Genomic DNA, 27054 nt, shown 5'->3' with positions numbered 1-27054 from the left:
TCCTTAAACTGCTAATGTTTACTGCTAATCTCTGAATTCAGGCCAGAAAGAGGTAGGAACTTCTGGTCAAAATAGAGCACAAACTTGCCTTGCAACCAACCAAAGCAAACCACAAACCAGAAAACCTGAGTGTAAATTGAATAACTTTAATGCTTTGCCTACCCTGGCAGAATAATAGGGACTTAAGTGCCATTTCCCTGAACATGATCTGTGGAGTCCTAATCAACTAAATTGTTCATGTCTTTATTTGGTTCATTTAAGTAGATGTAATAAACTGCTGGGATAATATGTTAATCTTAGAAACACAGACACCTAAAAACTGACCTTAAAACTAGGTAAGTTTTCCCAATACTCGGTAAGTCTTCCTATTTTTTTTTTCTCCCCAACATAATTTTTACTCTGTTTAAGGGTTTAAGAGATGTGAAATGCTCAGCTAAACTTGGTTATAGCAATCAGAGTACCAAACTGATTTTTAAGTCCTTTGCAACTCTAAAGATGCAAGACAACTAACATAATGAAGGGCAAAAAGTTGGAAGCCGGTAACAAGTTGGAAGTCATTAACAACAGTTCTGCTGGTGAACAGAGAAGACCACAAGTGAGAAATGCTCTCTTAATAACAGATTGAGCCGAAGTATTTCCATCTGCTGGCTGACTGCTATTTCTCCGGTTTCTTGCCCCGCACCCCACAAAAATACCTAAGGTGGGCTGTGCACCTTTCCTTATGAAGCTTGCTCAAAGCCAGGATCTTGCTGTCTGTCAGCCCTTGTTTATGGGGTATATTTGGGTTGTAGCCATGCCATTGTGGAGGTCTGTGGGTTGTTACCTGTGTAGACAACTGCTTCTTGGTCAGGCTGCCTAGCATGGCCTTCCCATAGCACAGTTGAACCCTGTGTCCTGCAAGTATTGAAGTGAACTGAGGAATGAGAGCAAAGCAAGCAGAGGTGAACAGTAACAGGGGAGGTAGCAGAATAAAGACTGATAGGAAGGTGTTTGCATACTTCAAATGGAGCTAAAGAAAAAGTCGTAAAGGGGAGGGGGGCAGAAGGCGAGGAGAGGAACGCATGGTTAGATCTACAGCGTTGAGGTATGGAGGACTCTAGCAGTGATTTCGAGTCTTCCTAAAAGGTCTAGAAATGGGAAGGGGAGGAGAGATCGTTCCCTTGCTTCTTAGCATTGTGTCTTAAGTTCAGTGTAGGCAACAAGCAGTACAAGCTCCCTTAAAACACTAGTTTTCCAAAGAGAAGGTACATTCCCAAAACAGAAGCTATTGCTGCGGGAGACAATCCAGCATGTTTTCCTACTGCTGGATTCACTTGATCTATTTTTGGTGAGATAATCCAGATGACTCTTCATAACCAGATTGAACAGACTTTCAGCTGCATGTGCTAATGCTTTTGGAGTCAGCATGGTCTTTGGTACTTACAAACTTTCTGAAATGGCTCTCACAACAGCAAATTCTGTAGTCCCAGAAGGGCCTGCAGATGGAGAACAAGGGCAGGAGTCGGAGGCTAACATACTGGGGGTCATAGAGTGTCAGGGGAAGATGCAGTTTAAGTCGTTATTTTTCCTTCAGTATAGGCTTATGTAGTTCATAGGATAAATAGCAATTTGACAAAAAGGTATGGCATTCTTAACCATTAGATATTAAGAAAAGGAAATACGTTGGTGTATAAAACAAAAATTATCTGATTGTGAGACATGAGCTGTAATACTTTTTTTTGGTGCTGTAGTGCTGTGCTTTGGCTTGGGCATTAGACTTGAACTTCTTTTCTGCCCTAGATTTCTGCCAGAAAGTAGTGTATTGGGAAACCTGTAGGAACTACACTATTTTTGTATAGAAGACAGACGTAAATCTCTGGGAAAATGTGATAGAAATCTCATAAATAAATGCAGAATGGGGATTCAGTTGCTTTCTGTATGCTTCCTTCTCAGTGTACTCTGTGGTAACTTAACCATTTACAAATGTTCTGCCCATGTAGCAGTGTGCTTCTAGAGGACAAGTGTTCTGGACACAAATAGAGGCAGAAAACATACTGTTTTGGAAAGAATTTGTGGAATTGAGCTTTACCTCAGTTCAGTAACTTGATCAAGAAGAACAAGGCCTCTTCTTTTCTTAGGCTTGAGAGCTGCTAGGAGCATGTTTCACAGAATACTTACAACTAATTACAGACTCGCAGAATCTTTTTCCCTGACTTTTCAGTTGATCGTGGTGTAGCTATTTGACATCAAGCCTCACAATGAAATCATAGTGGTGGTCTCATTGCATGTTAATGAGGCTTTGGATTCCCAGACCAAACAGCAGTGTGGAGTGTCACCAGAAGCTGCTGGTGAAATGAGGATGGAATTTTATCTGGTTAATTTCTATAGTGACTAGTAAGGGAACATTACTTAGTATGTTCTCAACTTGTCTGAATTGTATATCTCTATACACATATATACACATACACACACACTCTCACCCTCTCTCCTTGCAAACAATCCTCCTAGTTTTGGGTTTTTTTCCTTCTATTTTGAGATTTTTTTCAATTCTTTTTTACTATCTATAAAGCTATTTTTCCTCTTGAATAGAGAATTAGTTCTGGGAATCTACAACCATTCCAGCATGCAGTCTCTCTGCAAACTGGTCTCTTTACAAGTCAGAACAAGATTTCTTAATTCTGGCAAACTGTATGTTTAAGTGTCAGCTACAAAGATTCAAAATGGGAAATCTTTTGCTGGAAAAATTTGTTTGTTGCATTAAAAGGTGTTTAAAGTGATCTTACTGCAAGCACTAAGGAGTAAGAATAAATGAATCTTTAAAGTGAGTGCATCTATCATTCTCCTTCCTTTTACTGAAGCTGTGACCATAGGGATGTTTGGGATTCATACAGAGGAGTTTGGCAGAGTTTTGGTTTCTGGGTTTGGAAGGGGAAGAGGCAGCGGTGTGAGTGGATGCACATCCTCATCAGTCCCTTCTCACCATTCCACCGGTTTGTCTGAAGTGACGGCCTTTTGTTCCCAAGCTCCTTCTCCAGGCTTCCCATATGTTTAATGTCTAGGTGCAAACCAGTAGCTTGCTTCTGGTTCCACAATACCTATGACTTTTCACCCCAGTGGTCCCAGCTACTAGGGACAGAGAGATTGAGCAGGGTAAGGGAAAGGAGTTTGTACTTGCAGTGCAACCTTTTTCTCAGCTGTTGCTGAGCTTGCTTTTTGCCATGACTGCTCCCAGTATGCTGGGAAACGGGCATTCTTTAATCTGATCCAGAGAGCAGGGAGGGAGGGAGGGAGCCTCTGCATTGGTCTCGAGCACCTCCAGTGCTTCCAGAGTTTCTGTGCCTCATAAGCAAGAGAGAACAGAGAGCACATGGACTCCTGGGCAAAGGCTGTGTAGAAACCACTGGTTGGGACATAGCATTCTGCACCTTGGTTTTTATCAGAGTAGTGGCATGCGTTGTTCTCAATATGTTTCCAGTCTCTTCTTAGTGCAGCAGTTGCAATTACATTAAGCTTTAATAAAACTTGATAGAACACAACAGCCAGCAAAATGCCTCTAGTTTCCTCTAAGCACTCAGGGAGCGTGACTTTGGTGTCCTCTCATCAGTTGTCTTTTGTCCACTGGCACAAAAGGGCTGTATATTAACATTAGCTGCTATCTGGCAGACATGCGATGATCTGACTTCTAACGGTTTATTCACCTCAAGGGCTGCTGAGAAGTGACTCTATACCTGAGGTTGGAGAGGATGCTGCTGCTACAGTTGATATGGCAGAAACACTCTCCGAAGAAGAACAGGATGAGCTAAGAAAAGAGCTTGCTAAGGTAAATATCTTGCAAATAGTTCTTAAACTGGTTTTGAGAATGAAAATCTGGGATAATGCTGTCTTTGAACATACAGTTAATGCTTTGCATATTTATTCTGTGAGTGTCTGAAGCTGGGTACGGCTGTCCTGTGTATTGCAAGGTGGGAAAAGGGAAGGTGTCAAGGAGAGAAGAACAGCCAGTTCTAGCTATGGGGGATTAAGCTAGAAGTGCTGAGTGTACAGATCTTAAACCAAGATGCATAAATGCCTTTTTTCCCCTCAAGTGAGAAGGGGGTAAATAAGATGTCAAAGAGAACATGGTTGGAAGCCAAAACCAGGTACCATCTCAACTGTTGTGGAATAACTAAAGGTGTTGTTTTCATGAAGGATGCTTCGTAGTAATATCTGTGTAGACACTGTTTTGCTAATGTCTAACCATGTAGTCTTGTCCATAGTTCATATAGCAGAATTTTTTTTAAGAGCGAGTTAAAGTAGCACTGTTTGAAGGACAGTCAAATATTCAGCCTGATACATTGTCCTGGTTTTGGCTGGGATAGAGTTAATTTTCTTTCTAGTAGCTGGTACAGTATCATGTTTTGGATTCAGTATGAGAAGAATGTTGATAACACACTGATGCTTTCAGTTGTTGCTAAGTAATGTTTAGACTAAAGTCAAGGATTTTTCAGCTTCTCATGCCTAGCCAGCCAGAAGGCTGGGGGGGACACAAGAAGTTGGGAGGGGACACAGCCAGGACAGCTGACCCAAACTGGCCAAAGGGATATTCTATACCATGTGATGTCATGCCCAGTATATAAACTGGGGGGAGTTGCGGGGGGGGGGGGGCAGATTGCTGCTCAGGAACTAACTGGGCATCAGTCAGCAAGTAGTGAGCAATTGCACTGTGCATCACTTGGTTTTTAGATGCCAATTTTATTTTTTTTATTATTATTATTGTTGTTATTATCATAATTATTATTTTCTTCCTTTTTGTCCTATTAAACTGTTCTTATCTTATCTCAACCCATGAGTTTTACTCCCCCCCCGCATTCTCTCCCCCATCCCACTGGGTGGTGGGGGAAGTGAGTGAGCAGCTGTGTGGTGCTTAGTTGCTGGCTGGGCTTAAACCACAACATACATGCATTTCAAAAGTTGTCAGAGTCAAGCTTTATTGAGTCACCAGTCTTTTTTCTTTTGTAGCTCTGTGTGACTTTAGGACCCTAATAATAGACACTAACTTAAGTCTAAGGTTGCCAAACAAATGTTAGCTGTGAAATAAGCACATTTAATGCAGTCTTGGTTTTGGTAGTCCTGAGTATTATTTCATGCCAAACCAGTCAACTGAAGATGGTAGGGGAAATCTGGTCCTGCTAGGGTACGTCATGCTGGACTTCAGACAGATATCCAAACGAAAGGTACATTGAAGATACTGGTATTTCCTCAAAGCAGCTTAAATGAGTAGGCAGCCTGATACTCTGAAGTAGGGTGGTCCAGTCTGTGTGAGGAAGTAGGGCTGGATGTATGCCTTTGCCTTTGCCTTTGTACATATGGCCTTAGTGCCTCTGTCACATCTATATACCCCACAGAATGGTATCATAAAACTGTTTTGAGATCTCTGATCATGATCTGGTCATGCTTCTGTGAGAAGCTTAAGTGACCATCTATGTAAAGAAGGAAGCATACAAATGATACAGTTTTCTAGTTGCTGAACAGGTGATGTGGGTTTTTTTTTGTGGGTTTTTGTTTTTTTTTGAGGAGTGGGGTTTTTTTTGTTTGTTTGTTTTTGTGTGTTTTGCTTTTTTGTGTTTTTTTGTTTGTTTTTTTTTTTTTTTTTTTTAAACTGCTTAGTCTGTCTGCCACCATTTCCACCCCTGCTCTGGGGAAGGCACTCCTCTGGCTGGATCCAGCCTGCAATTGCTGGCTTAAGCCACAAAAGAACCTTTCTGTTCAAGCAAGGAGACAAAATTTGTGTATGGATCAGACATGCTCTGAGCTTCCTGATACTGGTCATACATTGGTGTTTCTTCTGATGTGGAAGGAGAATACAGGCTTGGCGATTTTCCCAGGTTTGACTAATCTTCAAGCTTCACATAGGCTAATGTTGTCTAAAGGTAATGATTTCTAACTATATGGCCTTTTAGTTACCAACTCCCTCGTGCATATTCCAGTAACAGCTAGCTGTAGGTAGATTACTTTCTCACTAGCTCTTGTTGTAGACTATGTTGGATTTCCCTTTTAGTATTTAGAAACGACTGTGAGGCAATGTTACAGAAGCGTTAGCCCTCCCATTACTGATGCCTAGTAGATGTTTTAATAAATACATAGTTAAATGGCTGGGTATATTGCTTGTTAACTTACCTCTCATCAACTCTGCTGCCACAGGTGGAAGAGGAAATCCAGACGCTCTCACAAGTGCTAGCTGCCAAAGAGAAGCATCTAGCAGAAATCAAGAGAAAGCTGGGAATTAACTCCTTACAGGAACTAAGGCAGAACATTACCAAAAGCTGGCAAGATGTTACATCAACTACAGCGTATGTACCAGTTCACAGTGATTGCCTCAGCTGTTGAGGTGAAAACTGTGTAGTACTTGTGTCACGTCTAAACCCTCTGTTCTTGTGAAATGAGATGAGTGTAGATAACACAAAGTAAGGTTGCACTAAAACTTATCTGGATAAATCATCATAGATTTCTTTCAAGAAGGCCTCTACTAGCCATATCATCTCATGCCAAATAAGAATGATTGACCATAATATGGGTGATTCTAATATACTTTTTGTCTGACAGATCTGAGATACCATTACTGAGATACCAAGGTGTCCTAAGTCCAAAAGAATACCTCTCTTTTCCAGCCTGAAAAAATTGTTGTAAACTGAGCTCTGCAGGAATAGTGCAAAGTCACAGTTAATGTTCTTGCCAAACACAACTGTTAGCTTACAGTCTAGAGTGAACAGCCTTCTGCAGTTAATGACTACACAGAATGTAAGAGGATGTACCTTAAACTTTTTATGGTGAAGTTTATTGACAAAACCATTCAGTACAGGATTTTAGACACTTGGCACAAAAAATAGACCTCTGTTCTTTTTCAGTGTGTGCATGGTGTTGTTTTCTTGGTTTTTTTTGGTGTGGGGTTTTTTTGGGTGGTTTTTGTTTTGTTTTGTTTTTTAAAAGTCCTACAATAGCAGATAGCATCTGTTCTGGGTGCATGTTGGTGAACCTGATCTGAAGTCAGAGGTGGCAGAGATGCTGTAGCCAGAAGGGACTGCAATGGTTCAAAATAATCTAAGTAGTTCGTCCATTTGACCCCAAAGTTGAAGTATACCTCTGGGTTTGATACAAATTTACATACACTAAAAGGTTCCTTATGTGTTCTATTAAAATAACCACAGACTTGATTTTATTTGAACACAGATACAAGAAAACGTCAGAAACCCTGTCTCAGGCTGGTCAGAAGGCTTCTGCTGCTTTTTCATCTGTTGGTTCAGTCATAACCAAGAAGTTTGAAGATGTCAGGTAGGTTTCTTTAGCTTTTCCCAAGTAGTTGTGTTTTTTATTTAAGCAGGTGATCACTGAAATAAATTTATGCTGTTAACATACCTAGCACTTCTAAAAGTTAATCTATCAAGAACCCTCAGCATGTTTTAAGAGAGCTGAGCGACTTGCTGCAAAATCTGCTTGTATGTCCTCACTGATGCAGAAGAGTTCTGTGGTGTGTATTTTGTATATGCAAGAGAAGCAATGTATGCTATTACCTCCACTGCTACTCTTATTTTTCCGGTAGGATTGCAGGTGGTGGTGTCTCTGCCTGCCTCTGTGTGATGCACATAGCATTGTCAGTTCTGTTCTCTGACTTTCTCAACTAGTGGAATACTACCTTTAAACAACGAGTGTCTTTAACTGTTTGTGGTTTGGTTGTTGGGGTTTTTTGTCTTGTGTGTGATTCCTTTCAGGTGTGTTTTATTTCTTTGTAAGTGGTTCTACCTCATAGCAGTGGCTTGATTTTATTACCTTTTTCATAGACTATTGGTACTTTTTAATTATTAAATATTGGCATACAACATATTTTGACCTTGTGTCAACTGACACAGCCCTTCATGTAAATTAGGTAAGTTTGGTCATTTTTAGCACTATTGTAAGCTGCATGTAAAACTCTTGCTGGGTGCAATCCAATCATATTCTTAGCTTACAATTCTTTGTTTGATTATATAATTTTTACTACTGGAACATATACAACTATTCATCTCTGCTTGTAATTTGTTGCAAATAGTGGATCAAACTTACTTTTCAATTATTGGACTAATAAAAATTCACACATTCTAACAGAATATTGCTGCACTGGAAAGCAGTGTAATAAAATCAGCCCTCTGTTTTAAAGTGCTGCCATTAACCTCTTTCTTGCTTTCTGAAGTCTAGTGACAAAACACTTCGAGGTGCAGTTACATAGTTACATATTTTTCTTCAGATTTATCAGAACTTCCTTTCTCTCTTTAATGCTTACTCTGGCATTGTGCAGACTACAGGCATTTTCACATTCCTTTAGGTAAGGTGGGCGCAAGAATTGTTTCTGAAACTAAGCATGTAGTCAGACTGTCTCGATTAAAATCTTTAAGTTTTGTCTGTAAAAGATAATTTCTTTTTTTTTTTTTTCCTCCAGTGTTAGTTAATGTAAAACTGAAGCTCTTTTAATGTCAGGGAAGATGTTTCTTCATGTTCACCTGGTAACTATCCCAGAACATGAAATCTTGAGAATACATAATAATCAGTTAGTCTCTCTTCCTTGTAAGAAAGGAATCTGTTGAATTTTGTGAAGACACAGAATATGGTTTTGAGGTCAATGGCATGCAGAACTCCTCCTTCTCTTTGTCTGTACAGTGTTTGTGCCTTGACAGAGTAGAAATTTTCCCTTTTTTGTGTCTGTTACAATGGCTGTTTAGCATTGTGACTTTAATCAAATTTCTAGAGTCTAAATGTAAAATAGTTTATGCATTCTCTGTTCATAGTTTGTCCAGTGAAAGAGTCCTTATCTTTGAGTTGATCACTTTAGCAGCTCCAGACACTGCATATTTTAGTTACCTTGTCTGCATTGCCTTTTATCTGCCTAGTCTAAGCAAATGTGCAATGTTAAGTTTTCAGTAGTTAAAATTCCTGTGTAGCAACTTCTGTCTATTGCCTCTCATCCTGTGTATGCACACCTCTGAGTCTGGCTTCATCTTTTCTGTACTCTTCCACTAATTAGCTAAAGACAGCAGTAGGACCTCTATAAAGATGTAGGGACTTGGCTCCTAGAATACTAAGTAGGAGCTATAGCCCCAGGGGCAGTGCCTGGGGAGGAGATGGGCAGCAGCACAGGATGCTATCAGACTCTGAAGTGAGCTCAGTTTGCTCAAGTATAAGAATAGCAGCCTGTCTGAAAGACCTCCCCTTTAGCATTAGTAAGACAAAGGGAGCCTGGAAGATGTCTCTAACTTTTGGATGCGGAGCTTGGCTGCTCACTTAACAGGGTTCACCTTTCTTAAGGGTATGGTGTTCCCTTACTAGTATTAGACTATTGCATTTGACAAGGACCAGCAGAGACTCAGCTCTCTTCTGGCTTCATCAATTTAATACCTCAAAAGAAGAGTGTCCTAATTACTCAAGTTAGTGCCTAGGTGGGTGTTGAGTACTCTGTCAGAAACTGGGCCACTGGGAGGGAATGTAACAGGGCCAGAGGAGTCCACACTGTTGTGCTTCTTGGGGAGAATCACAGCAATGGAAACTCAAGGTGGTGTTATAAATACAGGAGCAGCTGGGTTGAAATACAAAACAAAAAAAGTGGGAAGAATTAGTCCTGTTCAAGATCTTAGTTGCACTTAAACAGGAGATTAAAAACCTTAGAGTTTTTTGTTTTTGTGAGGACCAAGTTCATCTGGGATTCAACTAGTGAATTCAGGTCCCAGGGTTATGTGACTACTCAAGTGGTGTCTACTTTTAAGACTGCGCAAGTCTGAACTTCCTAAAGTTTTAGATGCCCAAGTTTTTTGCTGGAGATGAGAATTGATGTGCCTGATACTTGAACAAATACTGAATATGCAGGTGCATTTTTATTCTTAAACTCCTATGTGGCTGCTTCATTGTGGCTTTGCTTTTCTTGGACTGTTTTAGCTTAAGGACTTCTTAGCTGTAATGGCATGATTTCTCCTGTGTTGGACTATTTCCACGTTCCATGCAGCTAACATCACATGCAGGTCTTAATTCTTGCATTGCAAAGTGATTTTGGAGGGAGCTGTAAAAGGGAGTAAGGCAGCTGGTGGAGCTGTGAACTTGGAAAGTACTGAAATAGAGAGGAAGAGAGGGGACTGGTAGTGTGAAGTCAGTGCATTATTGGTTCCTTTTTGTGTTTGTTTCCTCTGCTTTTTGTTATGCTGAAAATGAACTCTGTTCTTTCTTAGGTTTCTCTTAATACCTTTATTCTCCTTTATAAGAATGTTTTGACCTTTAGATGAGCTAGCCATCCTTGTGTATGCAACATCAGTATTATGTGCAAAAAAACAGTAGTACCAAGATGTAGTGCTCTGCAAACTTCCTGAGCGATCGTGACTTTGCACTTCGCTGCTCTTGTACTGCATCCATATTATGGAGCAGAAGTCCTCATCTTTGCCCTGTTCTGAGATTGCAGAATAACTTTCTTTGCTTGCTTTGGAAATCTGATATGATCGTGGACTCCTAAATATCATGATTGATCAGCATATCAGCTGGAAACCTAACTATTAACAAAAGCAAATAACTAGTGCTTATGTACTCTTAAGCCCATGTTTTCCAGGCAGGGACTCTGGCATATCTCCTTGTGCATTTTCAGAATGTGAGGCAATGTAGTAGCTATAAAAAATAATTATGTAAAGGATAAGAAAGCTTTTAATGCAGCTGGAGAGCAACTTATTGTGCCTTTTTTGGTTTTATATTTTTTAAAAAGCTAGGGATTGGTTTGCTTGTGAGCATTGTAAAAAGGGCTTCTCTTCAAACTGCCCAACTTGATGGCCTAGTTCAGTGAGTGCTTTGTGGCATTCTGTCACTTGTGAAAAGAAATACAAGTTCTCTTCTTTGTAAAGCTTTTCAAGGCTTAATCGTGCTTCTTTGCACTACTTGAAGAACGGGTGATTTGATGTTAAAAAAAGATGAACTGCAGTTATCTAATCAAGTTGTCTTGCAAAACAGATCATGCTATGCTAAAACTATATACTGTCTTATGATGACACTTTACAAAATGGATACTGAGTATACGTAAGTGTATTGTACAACAGCAAGTAAATCCTTCATGAATGTATGAATAGCTCTTCCATTAAGTGATCTCTATGAGATTAAAGTAAACTTCCCTAGACACCTTTTAAAAGATCTGCAGTACACCACAGGTTGTTGCTCTTGTGTGAGCAGGTCTACAGATTGTAAATATATATATGGGGAAAAGAAGGTAACTTTTACCCTCTTTAGCCTTAAACTTCTTGCAGGGTGAGGGGAAGTGGCTGAGTGTGACTGGACAAAGAGAACTAGTTAGTATCAGCGTAGTTCTGTACTAAAACTTGGCCCATAGCAAGACCAGAACTTGTAGTAATCCACATCACAGCGAGGAATATAAATTACACTCCAGAAGACAATCAGCTTCTACGTGCTCTGGAAAAGCTTGTGGAAGCTAAACCATCTGTGAAGATGAAACAGCAGAAATGGGGTTGGGGAAAGGGATGGAACATGGCCGCACATTACTGGTGTTGTGTCAGGACAGCATCTGGCCTTTGTGTATCTGATTCACAGTACACTGTACTTACAAACCAACCTTCAATCGTGCATCTGCCTTAAGGGATCCCAACCTTAAGGGAACTTTTAATGTGTGTAGTTGTTTCTTCTATCACTGTATTCTACTGATGAGCCTCCTGAAGGAATCTTTTAACTCATTCTGCGATGAACACAGAACCTTCTTTCTTCTGTGAGTGTGTCTTCCATTGTGCTGAAATACTAATTGGAGTTTTGGAGGTGCATCAAATGTGAGAGGTTTTTGTTTTGTTTTTTTCCCCCCTAGCAATTGCCTGGAAAATATTCTCTTGAAGTACATCATAAAGCCCAGTCAAAATTTGACATTCCAAATATAGTTATGAAAAACAGTGATCATCAGTTTTTCTAACTTACTGTTGTGGTATTTTACAAGAAACATTTAACATACAAGACTAATTTGTATCAAGAGTAAACAGGGGTTTTCTAGAATATGGAACTAAATTAGATTACAGATGGTCTTGAAGTTATTTGGGAGCTCCTTAACCTATATCCAGTCACCTTCTAGGAGTAGGTGTGTATTGTCACTAAATAAACAGTAACTATATAGGAACACTGGCAGGTTACAGAAATCCTCCATGAATTTCAGAACAGGGTTGAGACTAGGATTTTCTCCCTGCCCCCAGCACAAACCTGACCTTGAATATAGACTGATGTGACTGGTCTTGGTAGATAATTTATACTGACAAGCAGATAATTTGTATTGATAAGTATGGAAATCTTACACTGAATTGAAATGGAAGCCTTCTGAATGTAGGAATAATTCTTTCAGTAGAAAGATTATTTCACTGATAAGACTTGAGTGCTCACTTTCTACCTGATACCATCAAAACTAAATGCAGCGTGACTGTCATTGCTTGAGAAACTTAATGAGTAGACAGACTGTTGCAGCTAAGCAGAATATGTACTAACAAGCATGGCATTTGAATCTTTCTAAAAAGGAAAATAAGTTGTTGCAGCTTTTGCTCTGATGTACTTGTGTGTATGCATGGCTAAGCAATTTAAAAAAGCAAAACTAAGCAGTTACTATATAAGGCTGCATAACTGTTTGGCTATTTACCAAATATAGTATCCAGAAGTTAGATCTCTAAGCCAATTTCTTCTCAGTCTATCACTTAAACTAACTTCTTGCTTTCTTTTTCTTAATGCTGGCATTTAGTATACGGTCCATACAACATTCAATTAGCATGCCTATTATGAGGTAATGTATGCATAATCCAGCTGTTGGTTTTATTTCTTTTCATGTGTGGAGTCAAGTCAAATTGAACTTCCGTCAACTAACATAGATTTAAAACAAAACCAAAAAACCCACCCAACTCTGTAATGGATTTCCTGCACTAACATATAGGATAAATTTTATTTCTGCTTAATGGTGGTGGTTATTGCACATCTGGAATGTGACCAAGTGCACTTCCCAGCTGTTTGGAGAACTATAACAACTTTTCCTTGACAGAAATGTAATGCTACTAAATGATTCCAAGTTTAAAAGGCAGTAGCTTGGCATTTGTTTTGGAACAATGAAAATGAGTAAAAAATACTGTAGTTTCATAAAAAGCCTCTTGCTGAGTTGGAGTGCTTGCCTTTTCTCTCCCCTTGCTTGGCACTGTGTCCCTCCATCTCCTGAGAGAGTCTGGTTTGATATATATATATGCGTGTGTGTGTGTATGCGTGTGTATATGTGTGTGTATATATATATGTCACTGTGTGCTTTCCCAAATGAAAGAGTGCTACTAAGTGTGGGTGACCTACACAAATACCAAGCAAAGGGAGAAGGGAAGCTTAAGACCCTTTTTGAAAAAACCCTCCTGTCTTTCATCTTTTATATAATAATTTTGCTTTGAATCTGCCACAAATCCTTAGTCCCGGTCTGCTGAAGGCAAGCATTTTCCATCCTGCATAAAGGCAGAAGAGGTGTACAAGCTGTTGCACAAATTTGCAAATGGCAGTGGCAGCTAGCTGGAGCATTAAGCCACTTCTCCGACCCTAATAAATAATACACTGGCCCTAAGCATTGAAAATCCCAAGCGGTCCTGTTCTTCATATGCAGAATTTACCACTTGTAATCACAGCTGTCTCCAGCACTTAAAAGGCAAGGGGGAGTCTGCCTTAAATTTAGCGTGTTAGCAGAAAATGCCACTGCAAACCATGTTTTGTTAATTGAACCCATAGCCTATTAAACTGAACTAGTTTTCCTATAACAAGTGAAAAATCTCTGATGACAAGCTTTCTTCAGCAATAATATACTAGGCTAACCAGAAGTGATGACTAAGCTTTTCTGAACAAATCCTTTAAGACAGAAACCTGTTTGAAATCACTGGGAATAATAAGCTAAACCTAAAATACTTGCTACTTCCACCTTCCATGTTGTGATGAAAGATCCTATCACTGAGCCTGGTAATGCTTAGTTGGCAATGCCAAAGATACAAATGAGCTGCAACTTGAGTGTGTTTGAATTTTAGTTTTGTAGTACTTGAGGAGATCCAGATCTAAACTATTTTTAGGCTACCCTTAAAACAAGGAGAGAGCCCCAAACAAACAAAACTCATGCTGACATTGGAAAAAGCAACTGTCTGCTTGTTTTCTGGTGTAGACTAATCAGATATGTTTTTAATTGTGTGGTTCCTTTTTTTTATTTTCCCAGAAATTCTCCTACTTTCAAATCGTTTGAGGAAAAAGTTGAAAACTTAAAGGTAAGCATTACTAAAAGGCCTCTGTGATTGTGGAGCTATGGATGTGGAGAAAAGACTGAAGTGGACTCTGGGTAGCCTGTTTTTTAGTTACTGGTAAACTGTCGAAGATGCTTATATGACATCTTTTTAAGTACTGTGGAAATGGCTTCTCTGCCTAATGATCCAAGAATAACAAAATGGGCTTCTGCACCTCTTACAGGAGGATGCCCTTAACTAGGAAGACAAACAGCTAGCTAAACTGCACAAACAGCTAGCATAACATACCTAGTATTATGTATCCAAAATGGTCTAGGCTTTTATTTCCATGCCTTCCTAAGGACTAGTATCCTACACAGGAAAATAGCTTGGGATCTTTCTCTTAATTCTGGCATAAAATACATAAGGCCTTAGTACCTTAGTTTAAAATTTACTCACAAAAGCCTCAAGTGCCAGGAACAACCATTAATAGCTTCTCCAGGTAAAAAATCACTTCAGAAATAACTAATACATGTAACTGGAACCAGATTGGACTGTTCTTGTGGGCACACTGGGTTGGATGAGAAGCATGCAAGCAATAGCTTGGGGAGCTAGGCATCCCCTTGCAAACTAATTGGCATTAACACTCTGGCCATCCCACAGGATATATATACACTGTAGAGGGAAGTGAAAAGGCAAACACGTTACCTGGAGAAAGTAAAATGGTTGCTGTGCTCCGCTAAAGATCTCAGGAATTGTTGTTGAGACTGAAAACTGTTCAAGGTCCTTTCTCGAGCAATACAGAAGCGAGTTTTAACTCTCAATGTTTCAAAGCCTAAATGGCTTGAAAGGCTGCATACCTGTATTCCTTTTTAAGTGAGGGTGTGTCAACCTTCAGACTCCCTGGAATCAGGGCTGCTTCATGCTTTGTGAATCTCGAAGTCAGAGGGAGACTGCTATTTTAATCTGCTGCTGGTGATTGTTTTCTGCATGATACTTCAAGACTTGTCTTTGGACTATTGTGGAGGTAGCTCAGTCCTGGAAAAGCTTCTCTGCTGAAAAGGGTTATTAAACTTAGTCATGCAGAGGTACTGATTTTATACAGTTAAGCGTGTTTGGCATGCCAAGTAACTGCAATTTTATGTTGAGGCGCTCTCTATGTTCTAGTCTAAAGTTGGAGGAAGCAAACCTGCTGGGGGAGACTTTGGAGAAGTTCTCAACTCTGCTGCCAATGCCAGTGCCACAGAAACTATTGCAGAACAGACACAGGAGGAGACCCACTGAGATTCCTGCCTCTGTCCTGCTACCCACTGCCAGATGCTGCAAGCAAAAACTAAGCACACTTGTAACGTTCTTTGCGCTCTTTCAACCAGATGTGCTTTTATTTAGCACGTAGCTATTTTACCAGATTAACTGATACCAAGCTTGTTTGTGGGTTCAAAATATTTTTGAAACTAAAATACATTGTTTGGGGTTTTGTGTGGGAAGGGGAATTTTTATGCCTTTCAAGCATTTAAAGGACTTATCTGTAATTTGAAGGCAACCTTTAAAATATAGCAATGAAAAAAAAACCTCTTTTGAGAAGTTAATTATACTGTACATATACTGTGGATACATAATTTCTTTTGAATCTGTAACTACTGCTCAACTTAATCATTATGAATCTACTGCTGCTGCCGCCAAACTGAAGCTTGTTACTTCACTCCATTGTAATTATTTTAGTTAAGGGTTGCCTGCCCAGGACACTGGACTAGGAGGATCACTCCCAGCTAAAGAAAGAACTTCTGCTTCAGCAGGCTTTAAACAAGTTATTCGTAGCAGGATTACATGTGGGTAGGAATGTACTGTCTTACAAGCATGTTCCTCATACAACAGTTGCGGATAGGGTAATATATAACCTCTAAAACTCACTTATTTGTCTGGATTATCCACCTAGCAAACTTCTGACCATCACAAATGGAAGCAAAATGCCTAATAGTGCTGGTTTGGTTCAGTCACAATAACATTTTCAGTCTTGGTTTTTGTACATGATGTTAACTTGGTAAGATGCACTCTTCTGAACTTTTGATCAGTTGTGAATAGGTTCATCTTAACTCACACATGGTGGCGTCACATTTACACTAACAAAGCATGGATTCTAAGAATAAGCCTGAGCATGGAAGTGGTTCTTTTTTAGGTATCAAGAGAATCACTCTCAAATGCTAATGTTGTTTCCGTTGTAGGCTGACCATTGAAAACATCTGCTACACCGTCTGGGTTTTTTTGTTTGTTTGTTTTTTTTAACATGTTAAAGGTCTGTTCCACTGGCACCCCTATTCCTGTTTAAGACTCCAGGACTCCAGAAATGTGTTTTGAGAGGTGCAGCATCATACTGCAGTATAGCTGTCTTATAAGATCTGTTCTCCTACATGTTGCTTTATCTGATGTACTCTTCAAATTTCTTGTATTTTGTATGTTTCTGGCGCATGGTGTCAGTATGGTTAGAACTTTTGGCAAGTGTTTTATCACTGTGCTTAGAACTGGAAACAAGTTTTGAAACATTTGTGTGAAATCCATGAAACTTCCAGCTGCCACCAATGTCTGGAGGAAAAAAATGTTGGCTCCTGACAACGTTGTTAGCATGTCAGATGTAGTATATATGCTTAATTACATGTGAGAAGCTTAATAAAAACCTGTATGTGAGTCATGTATTGTCCTGTGAATATGGAAGATTATATAAATAAGAATTTATTTCTGATTGAAACAGTCCTGTAAGTGTGGTTTCAGAGTAGTGTTGATCTATACTACTGAACTAGGGTGATTCTGTGTGGGTGAGCTTGGCTTTCCCAAAGACTAGGCCTAGGTTGACTTCTAGTGGCTTACGTAAAATTAAACTGCCCTGATTATATTGGGAAGTTCAGAAAATGGGTTGAGATGTACCCTCAGCCTCTGACAGCTACACCTCAACAAAGGTGGGGAGAATGGAATGACACAGTAGGAGCGAACTCTGCCTACAGGGTCAATACCATGTAGAGCAGGTCCTACTGGAACATGATCCTTGTTGTATGGGTTCTTTTTTTATTTATCTAACTGATAAACAGAAGGATCATCTAGTCCAGAGTTGGGCTTTCTGGGTTGTGAAGGAAGATGGGTTCTTTTCAAAGGCCGTCTGTAACACATCACACTCGGCTTTGCAGCTGCCTCTTCCTGCCTCCCCTTGAGCGCAGGTAGCCCTGGGGTGGATGCTGCAATTTTAAGTTTTACTTCCAGGGCTGGGCCTGTTAACGTCGCAGCCGCCATCTACCTCCTGCTCCCCGAGGCGGGACCGCCGCCGTCTCTACTCTCGGCCTGCCAGGCGGGCGCCGCAGGCCGCCGGGCTCGCTCCGTCCCCTCAGCCGCCGGCCCTGCGGACGGGCTGCTCGCCCCTTCGCCGGGCCCACGGCGGCTACGAGCCGCCCCGCGCGTCCGACCCCGCCCTGGACGGCTTTCCCCGCACCGTCCCCCTGCCCCCGCAAGCCGCCTCGGCGGGAGACCGGCGGAGGGGAGCGGGCGCCACCGTCAGCCGGGTCTGCTCCTCCGGCAAGAGCGCCCGGGCCGTGCCCGGCCTCCCGCCCGCAGAGCGGGGCCCGGCGCCCCTCAGCCAAGATGGCGGCGGCCCCGCCTCAGCCGGCGCCCGCCGCGCTTGCGCCCGCCGCGCGGTCAGAGTTCGCGCTCCGCCCTGCAGGCGGACAGTCATGGCGGCGCCGAGCTGGGGCCTAGCCGCCGCCCGGGCCGGCGTTCGGCCGCGGCTGCCGGCGGTGAGGCGGTGTGGCGGTGCCCCGGCGGCGGGGCCGCCGGATGCCGGGGTCCTCCCGCAGCAGACGGAGGAGCGGCCGGGCACCGGTGCCGCGGCCCCCGGGCGCCGGCAGGTGAGGGCGCGGCGGGGGTGGGGGGAGCCGGGGCAGTGTCCGGGGTGGGCCGTGGCCGTGCCGCCCCTGCAGTGCCTCCTGGCGGGCCTGCTGCCGCCTTCCTCTGCCGCCCTCCCGGCCGGCGCCGGCGGCCCGCCTCCCCCGCGGCTTCGCGTTTCCTTCCTGAAATGCCGGCGCTGCCTTCTGCCGTCAGCCTGCCCGGCTGGTCTCGCCCGTTCCTCTCTCGTCTCGCCCCTTCACCCGCCGCAGTAGGAGTCCTACAGAAATGCGGACGGCTATTACGCTTTTTCTTCTTTTTTTTTCTTTTTGTAACATACTCCTACAAAAATCTAATGCGGAAAGCGTGCGAGTAGTTTTGGGTGTGTAGAATGCACGGTGCAGCTCCGTGGGCAAAACTGTGTTCTGGCTTTTACAGGCGGGGCAGGGGGGATGTGGAAGAACTTTTAAATAAAACAATTTTAGCAGGTCAGATCAAAGGCCTCTTAGGGCAGTGCTCTGGACATTCATAGTGGAAGTATGAAGGCTGCTGTGAATGAGACACCGGTGGAAGTGCATGTGTGTTAAGGCATCAAACAGCAGGACAGGGGTTGAAAGAATAGTGTATATTAATGTGGAAAACCACAGTTCTCTGGGAAGCCGTTCTCAGGAGTAAAATTGAGGATCATGATGTGCTTGTCAAGGCCCACGCTGTGATGAAGCTGGAGCACAGATGATTTCTCAACAGCAGACCCTGCTCCTGAACAACAGGAGCAGGGCAACAGGCTTGTATCATATCTTATGTGCCCTTTGTTTTCCTGTTATTCCACCATGAAGACAAATGTGAAGAGATAGATAACGAGCAGCAGTCTGCTATCTATTGAGGCTGCAGTGAGTGAGAGTCTGGAGCAAAGGACCACCCTGTAAACAACTCTTGGCTCCTGAAGAGTCTAAAAGATAGGTCCAAAACCTAGTTCATCATTGCCAAACAGGAAGGCTCTCAGAGGTGCGGTGGGGCCTTGATAGCTGGCATCTGTCGTCCTCTGTGTTGTACGCAAGCGGTCTTGCCCCAGACCACACTTTGGTTATATGCTTCTTGTTTTGAGTCTGTGGGTATGAGAATGTGAGTAAACTTGGGAAAGAATGAGTGTGAGTGGGTAAAATGAATGTAGAGATTTTGTGAATAACCATCACTTCCTGGCTGTTGCATTGATTTTTGTCATGCTGATTTTCCCACAGTGTCAGTTGTGACAGTGGCAGTTAACAGACATCGAGGGAAACAGAAAAAAAAGCAGTGTATGTGTGTACTACTAATGTATTGCAGAATATCTCTTCCAGGCTGAAAAGCCCTGACCTCTGATTTTTCCTCAGGTGGAAGTGATTCTGTGCTGCTCTTCATCCTTGTCACTCTTCTAACTTTTCCAGTTCTCTTTGACCACATCAGGGGCTGGGACTAATTGGAGTGTGCCCCATAGGATATGGAGATTAATGCTGTGAATTAATATTGCAGGACTGGTTTAGTACTGGGATTGTAGGACTAGAAATGTCTCTGTCACTGAATCCAGGACCTGATTTTCCAAATACTGTATAATCTGTAACATTCTGTTTTGCACTGAATATCCACACTAGCAAGGCTGGCTGTAGAAAGATCAATGGTCTGCCTAACCCAGGATGCTGGCTCAGGTGGTGTCCAAGGGGGATGTCCACAGAAGAGTTGAGGAAGGGATTCACTTGATTGAGCTGTAGAATATACTGAATGCTACTTCGGGGATTTGAGGGGTTGATTTTTTTCTTTCTTTTTTTCCCTTCTTTCTATTGAAGTAAGAAGCTAGGAAACTATTCTTTTCTGTTTCTATCTAAAAATAAATTGCCATCAAGCCTTTAAAAGTTGTTAACTAACTCAAATGTTACATAGTATTTACAGCATTGCTTCCAAGTGGAATTATGTACACGAATATAAATAATGCAATACAGAAATCAAACTAGGAATGTAAAATGAAGAGCTGGACTGCAACTCTGGATTTCACTACATTCTGCTGAATTACTTTCTCACTTGAACAAGAGGAAGACTGGTAGCTTGCTTTGCAGTGTCACGGTGATGTTAAAAGCATACCAGTGAGATGAAGTAAAGGTTGTCGTGAGTCTACTTTCATGCTGTTCTTAGCAAAGTTAGCAAAGTGCTCGGTGAGCCCGTGTGATTGATGATTATTCACTGTTTGCTCTTTTAAGAGTGTGCAGAAGAGGGAGTGGGTTTTGGTGAGAATGAGTTAGCAGTGAAAGATGGCGTACTGAAACAAGAGGAGAATGAAAGGGGTCTGACTTGCAGTGCAATCTGTTGGTTCTGTGTAATTTTCTTGAAATCACCTTTTCACGGGTTTTAACTGATTTTTGATTGCTAGGAAGTGTGTTATTTGGGAAATAAACTTTCCACAGCTGGGAGCAACCCTGATGCTAACATGGCATAAAGCTGGGTAGTACTTACGGGAGGGTGTGCTGGATGCAGCTGGAAAAACTCAAAGCAGTATTAGGTGCCATGCATCTGCAGGATCTGCTCTTTCAAGCAGGAGGAATGTGGTCTTGCTCATCCCTTACCTGAACTGCAACCAGAAGAAAGCTTGTGTTCCTTATCGCTGCTGGCAAATAGACAGGTACAAAGTGCTACTTGGCTTTTGGTGTACTTGCACCCTGTAAGAGCACAGAGATGTTATTTGGGTCGTTGGTGTTTCTGCTTCTTTTTGGGGCAGGGAGAGGTTTGGTGATGTTTCCGTACTGGTTTCCTACGTCAGCTGTTTTTCCCTCATTTTTGAAACTGGATGAATGCTACGATATTTGGTAGGCAGTGGCTTATTTTAGGCAACTGTCAGGAAACTTGATAAATGGGGGTGTTGACATGTGTTCATCTAAGGTGTTTCAGAAAGCATATTGATATTTTTTCCTAGGTAGCTTTTTAAGTGTTTTGGGCACAGCAGTAAATGTGCACTGCTGACCTTGCTTCATAGTTGCCTGGTGGTGGTCTCTGCTGTGTTGGTAATTTTTTAGGGTTTTGTGTTGGGTTTTTTTCACCTTCTGTTTATGGTTCTGTTGTTACTGTTTTGCAAATAGTGAAACTTACAGAGCAGGCACTTAAATGTTGATTAAAATTGTTAAAAGGTTAGCAACTTGTTAAGCAAAATATTCTGATACATCCACATGATACTTAATTTTGTTTACAGCAGGCAGCTTACTTCTTACTGCTTTTTCTTTCTGCATTTTTATGTATAGGTTTTGCATTCTAAACAACAACAAAAAGACAAGTTCAAAGTTCTTTTCTTCTCTGTGGAATTGCTTAAAGAAATCTTTTAGAAGGACAGGAAATGCTTTAGGTGTTACCTTTATTTGCAGATTGAAGCTGTCTCCCTAGCAGAATAGGAAACCTTGCCTTTTAGGAAGGACGTGATGGTTTTTGTTGATAGGGTAGAGAAGTGGTTGTTGAGCTACATTCATAGCTGGGTTACCAACGTTTGAAGAAAATGCAAGAATGAAGTAATTAGTTAAGAATAAGTTGTATATTTCCCTGCACTGTGAACTGTAAGTAGTCCAAAAATAATTAAAAAATGAGTGGTGAAGCTTGTCCAATGTATTTTTAGGTAGAAATGGGTTATCACTATGTTAGCTTTGCTACTGGTCACAGCTTGATAGAACTTCTCCGTTGGTACCTTTTTACTTTATAGTACCAGGTTACAGACCACCAGGTGGGTGTCAGAGGCCAGTGACATGAGCAGAAAGGTGTTTTTTGTTCAGAAGTGGAGATTTCCAGCCTGTGGCTCAGCCGGGCGGGGGTCCCGCCGGGCAGGCAGGGATGCTGCTGCGCTCGCTCGCTCGCTGGGGTTTAGGTGAACCTCCGCGCCCGGCACAGCAGAGGGCATTGCTTGTTTCTAGATGTCGCAGGAAAAGCAGCGCGTTTGAGGAATTTCCTATTTAGTTCCTTGAATACCGTGTTTTAAGGGAGAGCATTTCTTAAGAAGAAGCGTAACTGACTTTCTCTAAAGTTCAGATGGAAGGGACTGGGTTAGTATCAGTACATCGTAATAACTAATTTTTGAAATAGAGAGATTAGAAATTATTCTTCCAGAAACTTATATATTTTTAAATTTACTTAGCCACAGGTTCTGTCCTGAAAGGATTCAGAAATTTGAAGAGGGTGTCCGTGTATTTCAATTTCTTGTCACTATTTTAAAAAATAAAATATCACTATTCATAAGGAGAAGAAAATAAAAACTATTTTAGTAGGTGATATAAAGAGATGCCTTATCTCTTTATGTTTTGGGGGAGAGATTAAAAACTAAAACACAAAAGTGAGAATTTTAAAGGAATGTATTACGCTTCTGTTCTGAAAGCTGCATGGATATTTTGTATAATGGATGTATATCTGTCTTGCTTATGCAGCATCTTGGCAACCTCAGTTTAAAATAATGTATAACCCTAGATGTCTTGAAATCAAGCATTAAAAAAAAAATCAAAATTATTTTTAATGTAATTATTGATGGGAAATATTTTTCTCAATCCGTCTTCCCACCTAAGTTAACATTTAGAAGATGATTTTACTGAAGTCGCAGTTATTTGAGAACAAAAATACTTATTTATATTTAGTGCAGTTTTGAGTTGTAATTTTCATAGTGTAGTATTTCTTAGGACACCTATTGTCTTTGTGTGGATGGAATGCTTTTCCAGTGCTAATAAATAACTTAAAAACATTTTTGGTTTGATTACAAATGTAACAGCATTTTATAAAACCTGCATGCCAAGCACAGAGGTTACTCTTTTAGGTAGATTACCTTCTGGCCAGCATTCAGGTACTGGAAACTGCTGATTAACTGAGAGCGGGACTTGCCAGTTGTGGGATTTGCAGGAGCTGGAATGAGTTTTCTTTACTTGGAAGTTTCTCTTGGCTTACTTTGCCAGCTTGTATGGCTGCATTTGAGAAACTTGGGTTATGTCTGCTCCTGCTATGCTGTGAACACATCCTGGTGCTTTCAGGTTCGTGCTAAATAAGGACTGTATCGCAGGCTTCTCGGCATCCTCTCAGCTGGACCTGCTTGAAATGCTGGTTTGCATTATAGTGGGAATGAACCCGCTTGCCCTTCTTTTGACCTCTGAAGGAGCAGTTCTAGCCTGTGAATGCTTTGGCTGAGGCACCGAAACTTGGCCCTTCTGACTTGGGTTTGTTCCCGCTGTGGACACAGCTGGGTCTGTCGGATGGCCTGCTTTGAGTATGACAGAAGGAAGTGCTTGCTTGCATGACAGAGGATTTTGTAAAACTTACATGGTGTTGGAACAACACTTTCTGAAATGAAGTAGACAGGACTTCTAATGTTGTTGTTGGATGGCAGAGGGATGATGCGTGCTGCCCCTTTGGAGAATGTAATTATAGTACAGTAAAATTGTACACAGTTGTGATAGGCAGCGGTGACTCAGGAACATGAATTCGTGTAGGAAGGCCCTGAGCACCTTGCACAGCTCTGTCCTTGGTTGGCATGCAGAAGACCACAGCGCTGGAGGAGCAGCAGGTTGCAGTTGTCTTCTGGAACTTGCTCCATCAGGTAGCTCTGTGTTTGCGAGTGGTTGCTTTGACATTGCTGGAGGTCCGTGAGTGGTAGGCATGTGTGATGCACCTTGGATGACAGGCTGTCAGAGTGGAATCCTAAAATTCAAACTGTCTTGGGACTACCAGGATCATGGAGAAAAGCAAGTGAATGCAAGCTGCCTACTCTTCATCAGCTACATGTGAGATATCTGGAACAAGGTGCATGGAACCATGATGTAAAGGTTAAATAGGAATTGAAATCCTTCCTAGTAGTTATTGTTATCAGCAGGATATTTACATCCACTGTTGCTGTGGGAGATCCCACTTACTCTTCTACTATGACTGTTGAAACAGCATCCTGTCCTCCAGGAGCCTGGAAAAAAAAGCCTGTATGGTCAGGGCAGTGATAAAAGGAGAAACTGTCAGGCTGAAGATAAGACAGTGCTGTTATGTGGGATTGCCAGTGTCCCATTTCAGCCTGGCAACCTCATACAGCAACCTAAAATGCAAGGACACAGACATAAAATTGCTCAGAGAAATGATGCAGAGTTCTATCTAAGCAATTTAGCTATGCAGGCAGATGCTGGGCTCAAAACACCATGGGCTGTTCTTAAGACCATGTGTGCTCATCTGGCAAGATTTTCTTTTTGACATAATCCATGTAGCAGGTTCACCCATTTTCCCTGATTGATAGACTAGGTCATTTCTGTTCAGAATTGCACTGGAGAGTTAGATGCTTTGGGTGTTCTGCAAGCTGTGAGTTTTGGTATGCTCACACCAGCAGGTGACCTGGTGTTTGTGTGCTCCTTGGGGTGGCTGGCAGCATGCTAGATGGATGGGAATCTTGCTGTTGAGACAGCTGATCCCAGCTCATTTAGGAGCTGATGCAGGCACAGGGGAGGAGTATGTATGAATTGGAGGTAGCTGGGAGGAATGTGAAAAGCCATGGACTTATGGGTTCAGGGCATTGTTGGAATCACCTCTTGGTTCCTGTTTTTTTTTTCATCTCTTTCCATGTATTACATAAAGGAGTAAAAATACTTGGATAACTATGTGATCTGAATTTGTTTCCTTTCCTGTTACTTATGAAGAAATTGCAATAAGACTTGGCTCTCCTTTTATTCCTTAAAGCAGAACATCAATGAACTTTTGTCTGTACTGTTGTCTTCACCTCTTTGTTTTCATCTGTTCTTTCTTTCCACCTTTCTGAAAGCTTCATGTTTTGTTAATCTTGTATTGATACCATTGCAATGTTCTAATTTTTTGCTATAAAATAATACTTGAAAGATATAGATAAATACTTCATGTTTTAGATTATATATAGAAGTTATTTGAATTCAAGAAAAATAAGCAGCTTTATTGTGACCAAATTATGTACTATTTTATGTTATGAAATAAATTCTTAGCTCAGTAAATTTAGTAAATGATTGTTCTGGCTAATCAACAGCATAGTTTCAAGGCTGCATTTGAAATTCTTCATAGAAGTCTTGTTTTGCAGTTTCTGCACTGTGTATCCAATCAAAGTGTGAAGATAACTGGAAAACCTTCCCTTTACTACAAATACAAAGAAGTTGGTATTGAGTCAACCAGTGCAGCAGATAGTACATTTATAAGATTTGTTGGGTAAGCCTTGGTGGTTTGGGTAGCATTATAGCGTGTTAGCAATATGACTTTGCTGCTTTCTGGTATTTTAAATGGGCAACTGATTGATTAAAAAGTTTAAAAAAAAGGGTCTAGAAGCAGCTGTAGATGCTTAATTTTTTTGATACAGCTGTGATGTCCTTCCTCTCCCCAGATGTACTCTACTGTTTTATGCTATTCCTCCTAGGCACACTTGCGTAAAGTCACAGGAAAAAGAAGTGTAGTTTTAAATTTTAGTCATGTGTGTCGCTGTATATAATACCAAAAAATTCAGAGTCAAACAAAATAGAGTATACCATTGACTCTTCTGATAATGGGCAGGTGTAGCCATAACCGACTAAAAAAATCACCTGTCTTTGGATTTACTATGATAGCGCAGTATTTGTTGTAGGGCATACAAGGTTAGTCTGTTAACTGAAAAAATTTACATTTGTTTTATGAACAGTATTGCTACATTTGATTTAGCAGCATGTAATAAGACATTGATGACTTAGGTCATTTTACAGAGTATTCTGAATAATTATGCTCTGAAGAACAGTTCACGTACTGTATCTTGATGATAAGTCTAAGAAATATCTATCTTCATATAGAAAAAAGCTGCAGATAGCCTTAACAACTTAAACAGATTTCTAGACAACAAAGAAGTTTTGATATTAAAGTGCAATTCAGGAAAACCTGTTGGAATATTATGCACAGCGTACAAATCCTATTTCTGTGATCTTTTTTTTTTTTTTTTGAGATCTGCTTGATCCTACTTGAAAAATGTAGTTATGAGAGACAAAGATTGTTTTCACCATGGTATTTTAATGGTTAAGTGCTACATGTATTTGGTTAATTGTTATTTGCATTTCTTTTAAAAATGTGCTTAGTTCACAATATTACATTGTTCATTATTATGAGGACAATATATATACGTGCAAGTATATTGCGTGTTCTCTGCACAGCTGAGATACTTCTAATTAGAAGTTATTCCGTATGCAAAAATGAAATAAGGTTTGGAATATACTATATTCATCAGTCAGCATTGCAATGAGTACCAAAATATGGACCTTGATGGAAGGATGTTGATAAACATAAACTGGTATCAAATAGTGTATTCAGAATCTTTCATTGCTTTTAAAATACAAGTGTAATCCTTTCCTAATCTGCAATTAAAATATAATTTTAAACACTTTTTTTAAAAGTGTAATTTCAATACATGAAGTTGGCTTAAAAATTGTGTCTGTAGCCAAGCAAAATCTTCCAATGCTCTTTGCCAAGTCTGACAACTATTACCCTTAGAACTTCCTATAACCACATTTGTTTCCTTTTGGATAATGCTATGAAATATGAATAGTCCCTATTCTTAGTAAAACTGAAGTTTAGTCCTTTTAATTTTTTTTTTCTTTTTGGGATGGGAGAGGTTGGTAAATAGGAACTGTAACTTGGACAAAATGAAGATATTCTTCAGTGAAAATCAGATATTTCTGCATTACATGCATTTCAAAATAGCTTTGTAGATATTTTTGCGTAGTAGCCTCTTTTTTAATTAGTCCCAGTTCTTCCTAGGTGGAAGTCAATGAAGCAATACAGCTTTTACAGACCTTCTTTAGGAGTTATGTGCCAGAAGATTTTATTGGTTGCATAGGGCGTTGGAAAAATGGTATCTGTATTGTTGAAAGTATAACATGTACTTATGTAACTGAAGATTAAACAGTTAATTTTTAGGCTGGAAAGGATCACTGTGGCCATCTAGACTGACTTCAACTGACATAAGGCACTGAATTTCTGA

General features: G+C 40.9%; 1 protein-coding gene across 2 annotated transcripts in view; it reads left to right on the top strand.

Moving 5' to 3' along the window:
* TPD52 (tumor protein D52) overlaps positions 1 to 16945 on the top strand; it is a 43847-nt gene extending 26902 nt beyond the window's left edge. Inside the window, exons 2-8 of one of the 2 annotated variants that reach the window (XM_075023487.1) lie at positions 3684 to 3799; positions 6160 to 6308; positions 7186 to 7287; positions 8288 to 8314; positions 12731 to 12772; positions 14213 to 14261; positions 15384 to 16945. In XM_075023487.1, coding sequence (XP_074879588.1) covers positions 3684 to 3799; positions 6160 to 6308; positions 7186 to 7287; positions 8288 to 8314; positions 12731 to 12772; positions 14213 to 14261; positions 15384 to 15500 — 602 coding nt within the window. In that variant the 3' untranslated portion in view covers positions 15501 to 16945. The remainder of the gene's footprint in view (positions 1 to 3683; positions 3800 to 6159; positions 6309 to 7185; positions 7288 to 8287; positions 8315 to 12730; positions 12773 to 14212; positions 14262 to 15383) is intronic. The other variant, XM_075023488.1, reaches the window with a different exon arrangement.
* The last annotated feature ends 10109 nt before the right edge of the window (positions 16946 to 27054 follow it).

Source organism: Buteo buteo, chromosome 3 (assembly GCF_964188355.1).
Source record: "Buteo buteo chromosome 3, bButBut1.hap1.1, whole genome shotgun sequence".
NCBI classification, from domain to species: Eukaryota; Metazoa; Chordata; class Aves; order Accipitriformes; family Accipitridae; genus Buteo; species Buteo buteo.
The sequence above is the reverse complement of the archived record's forward strand: the minus strand, read 5'-3'. Positions and strand labels throughout refer to the sequence as shown.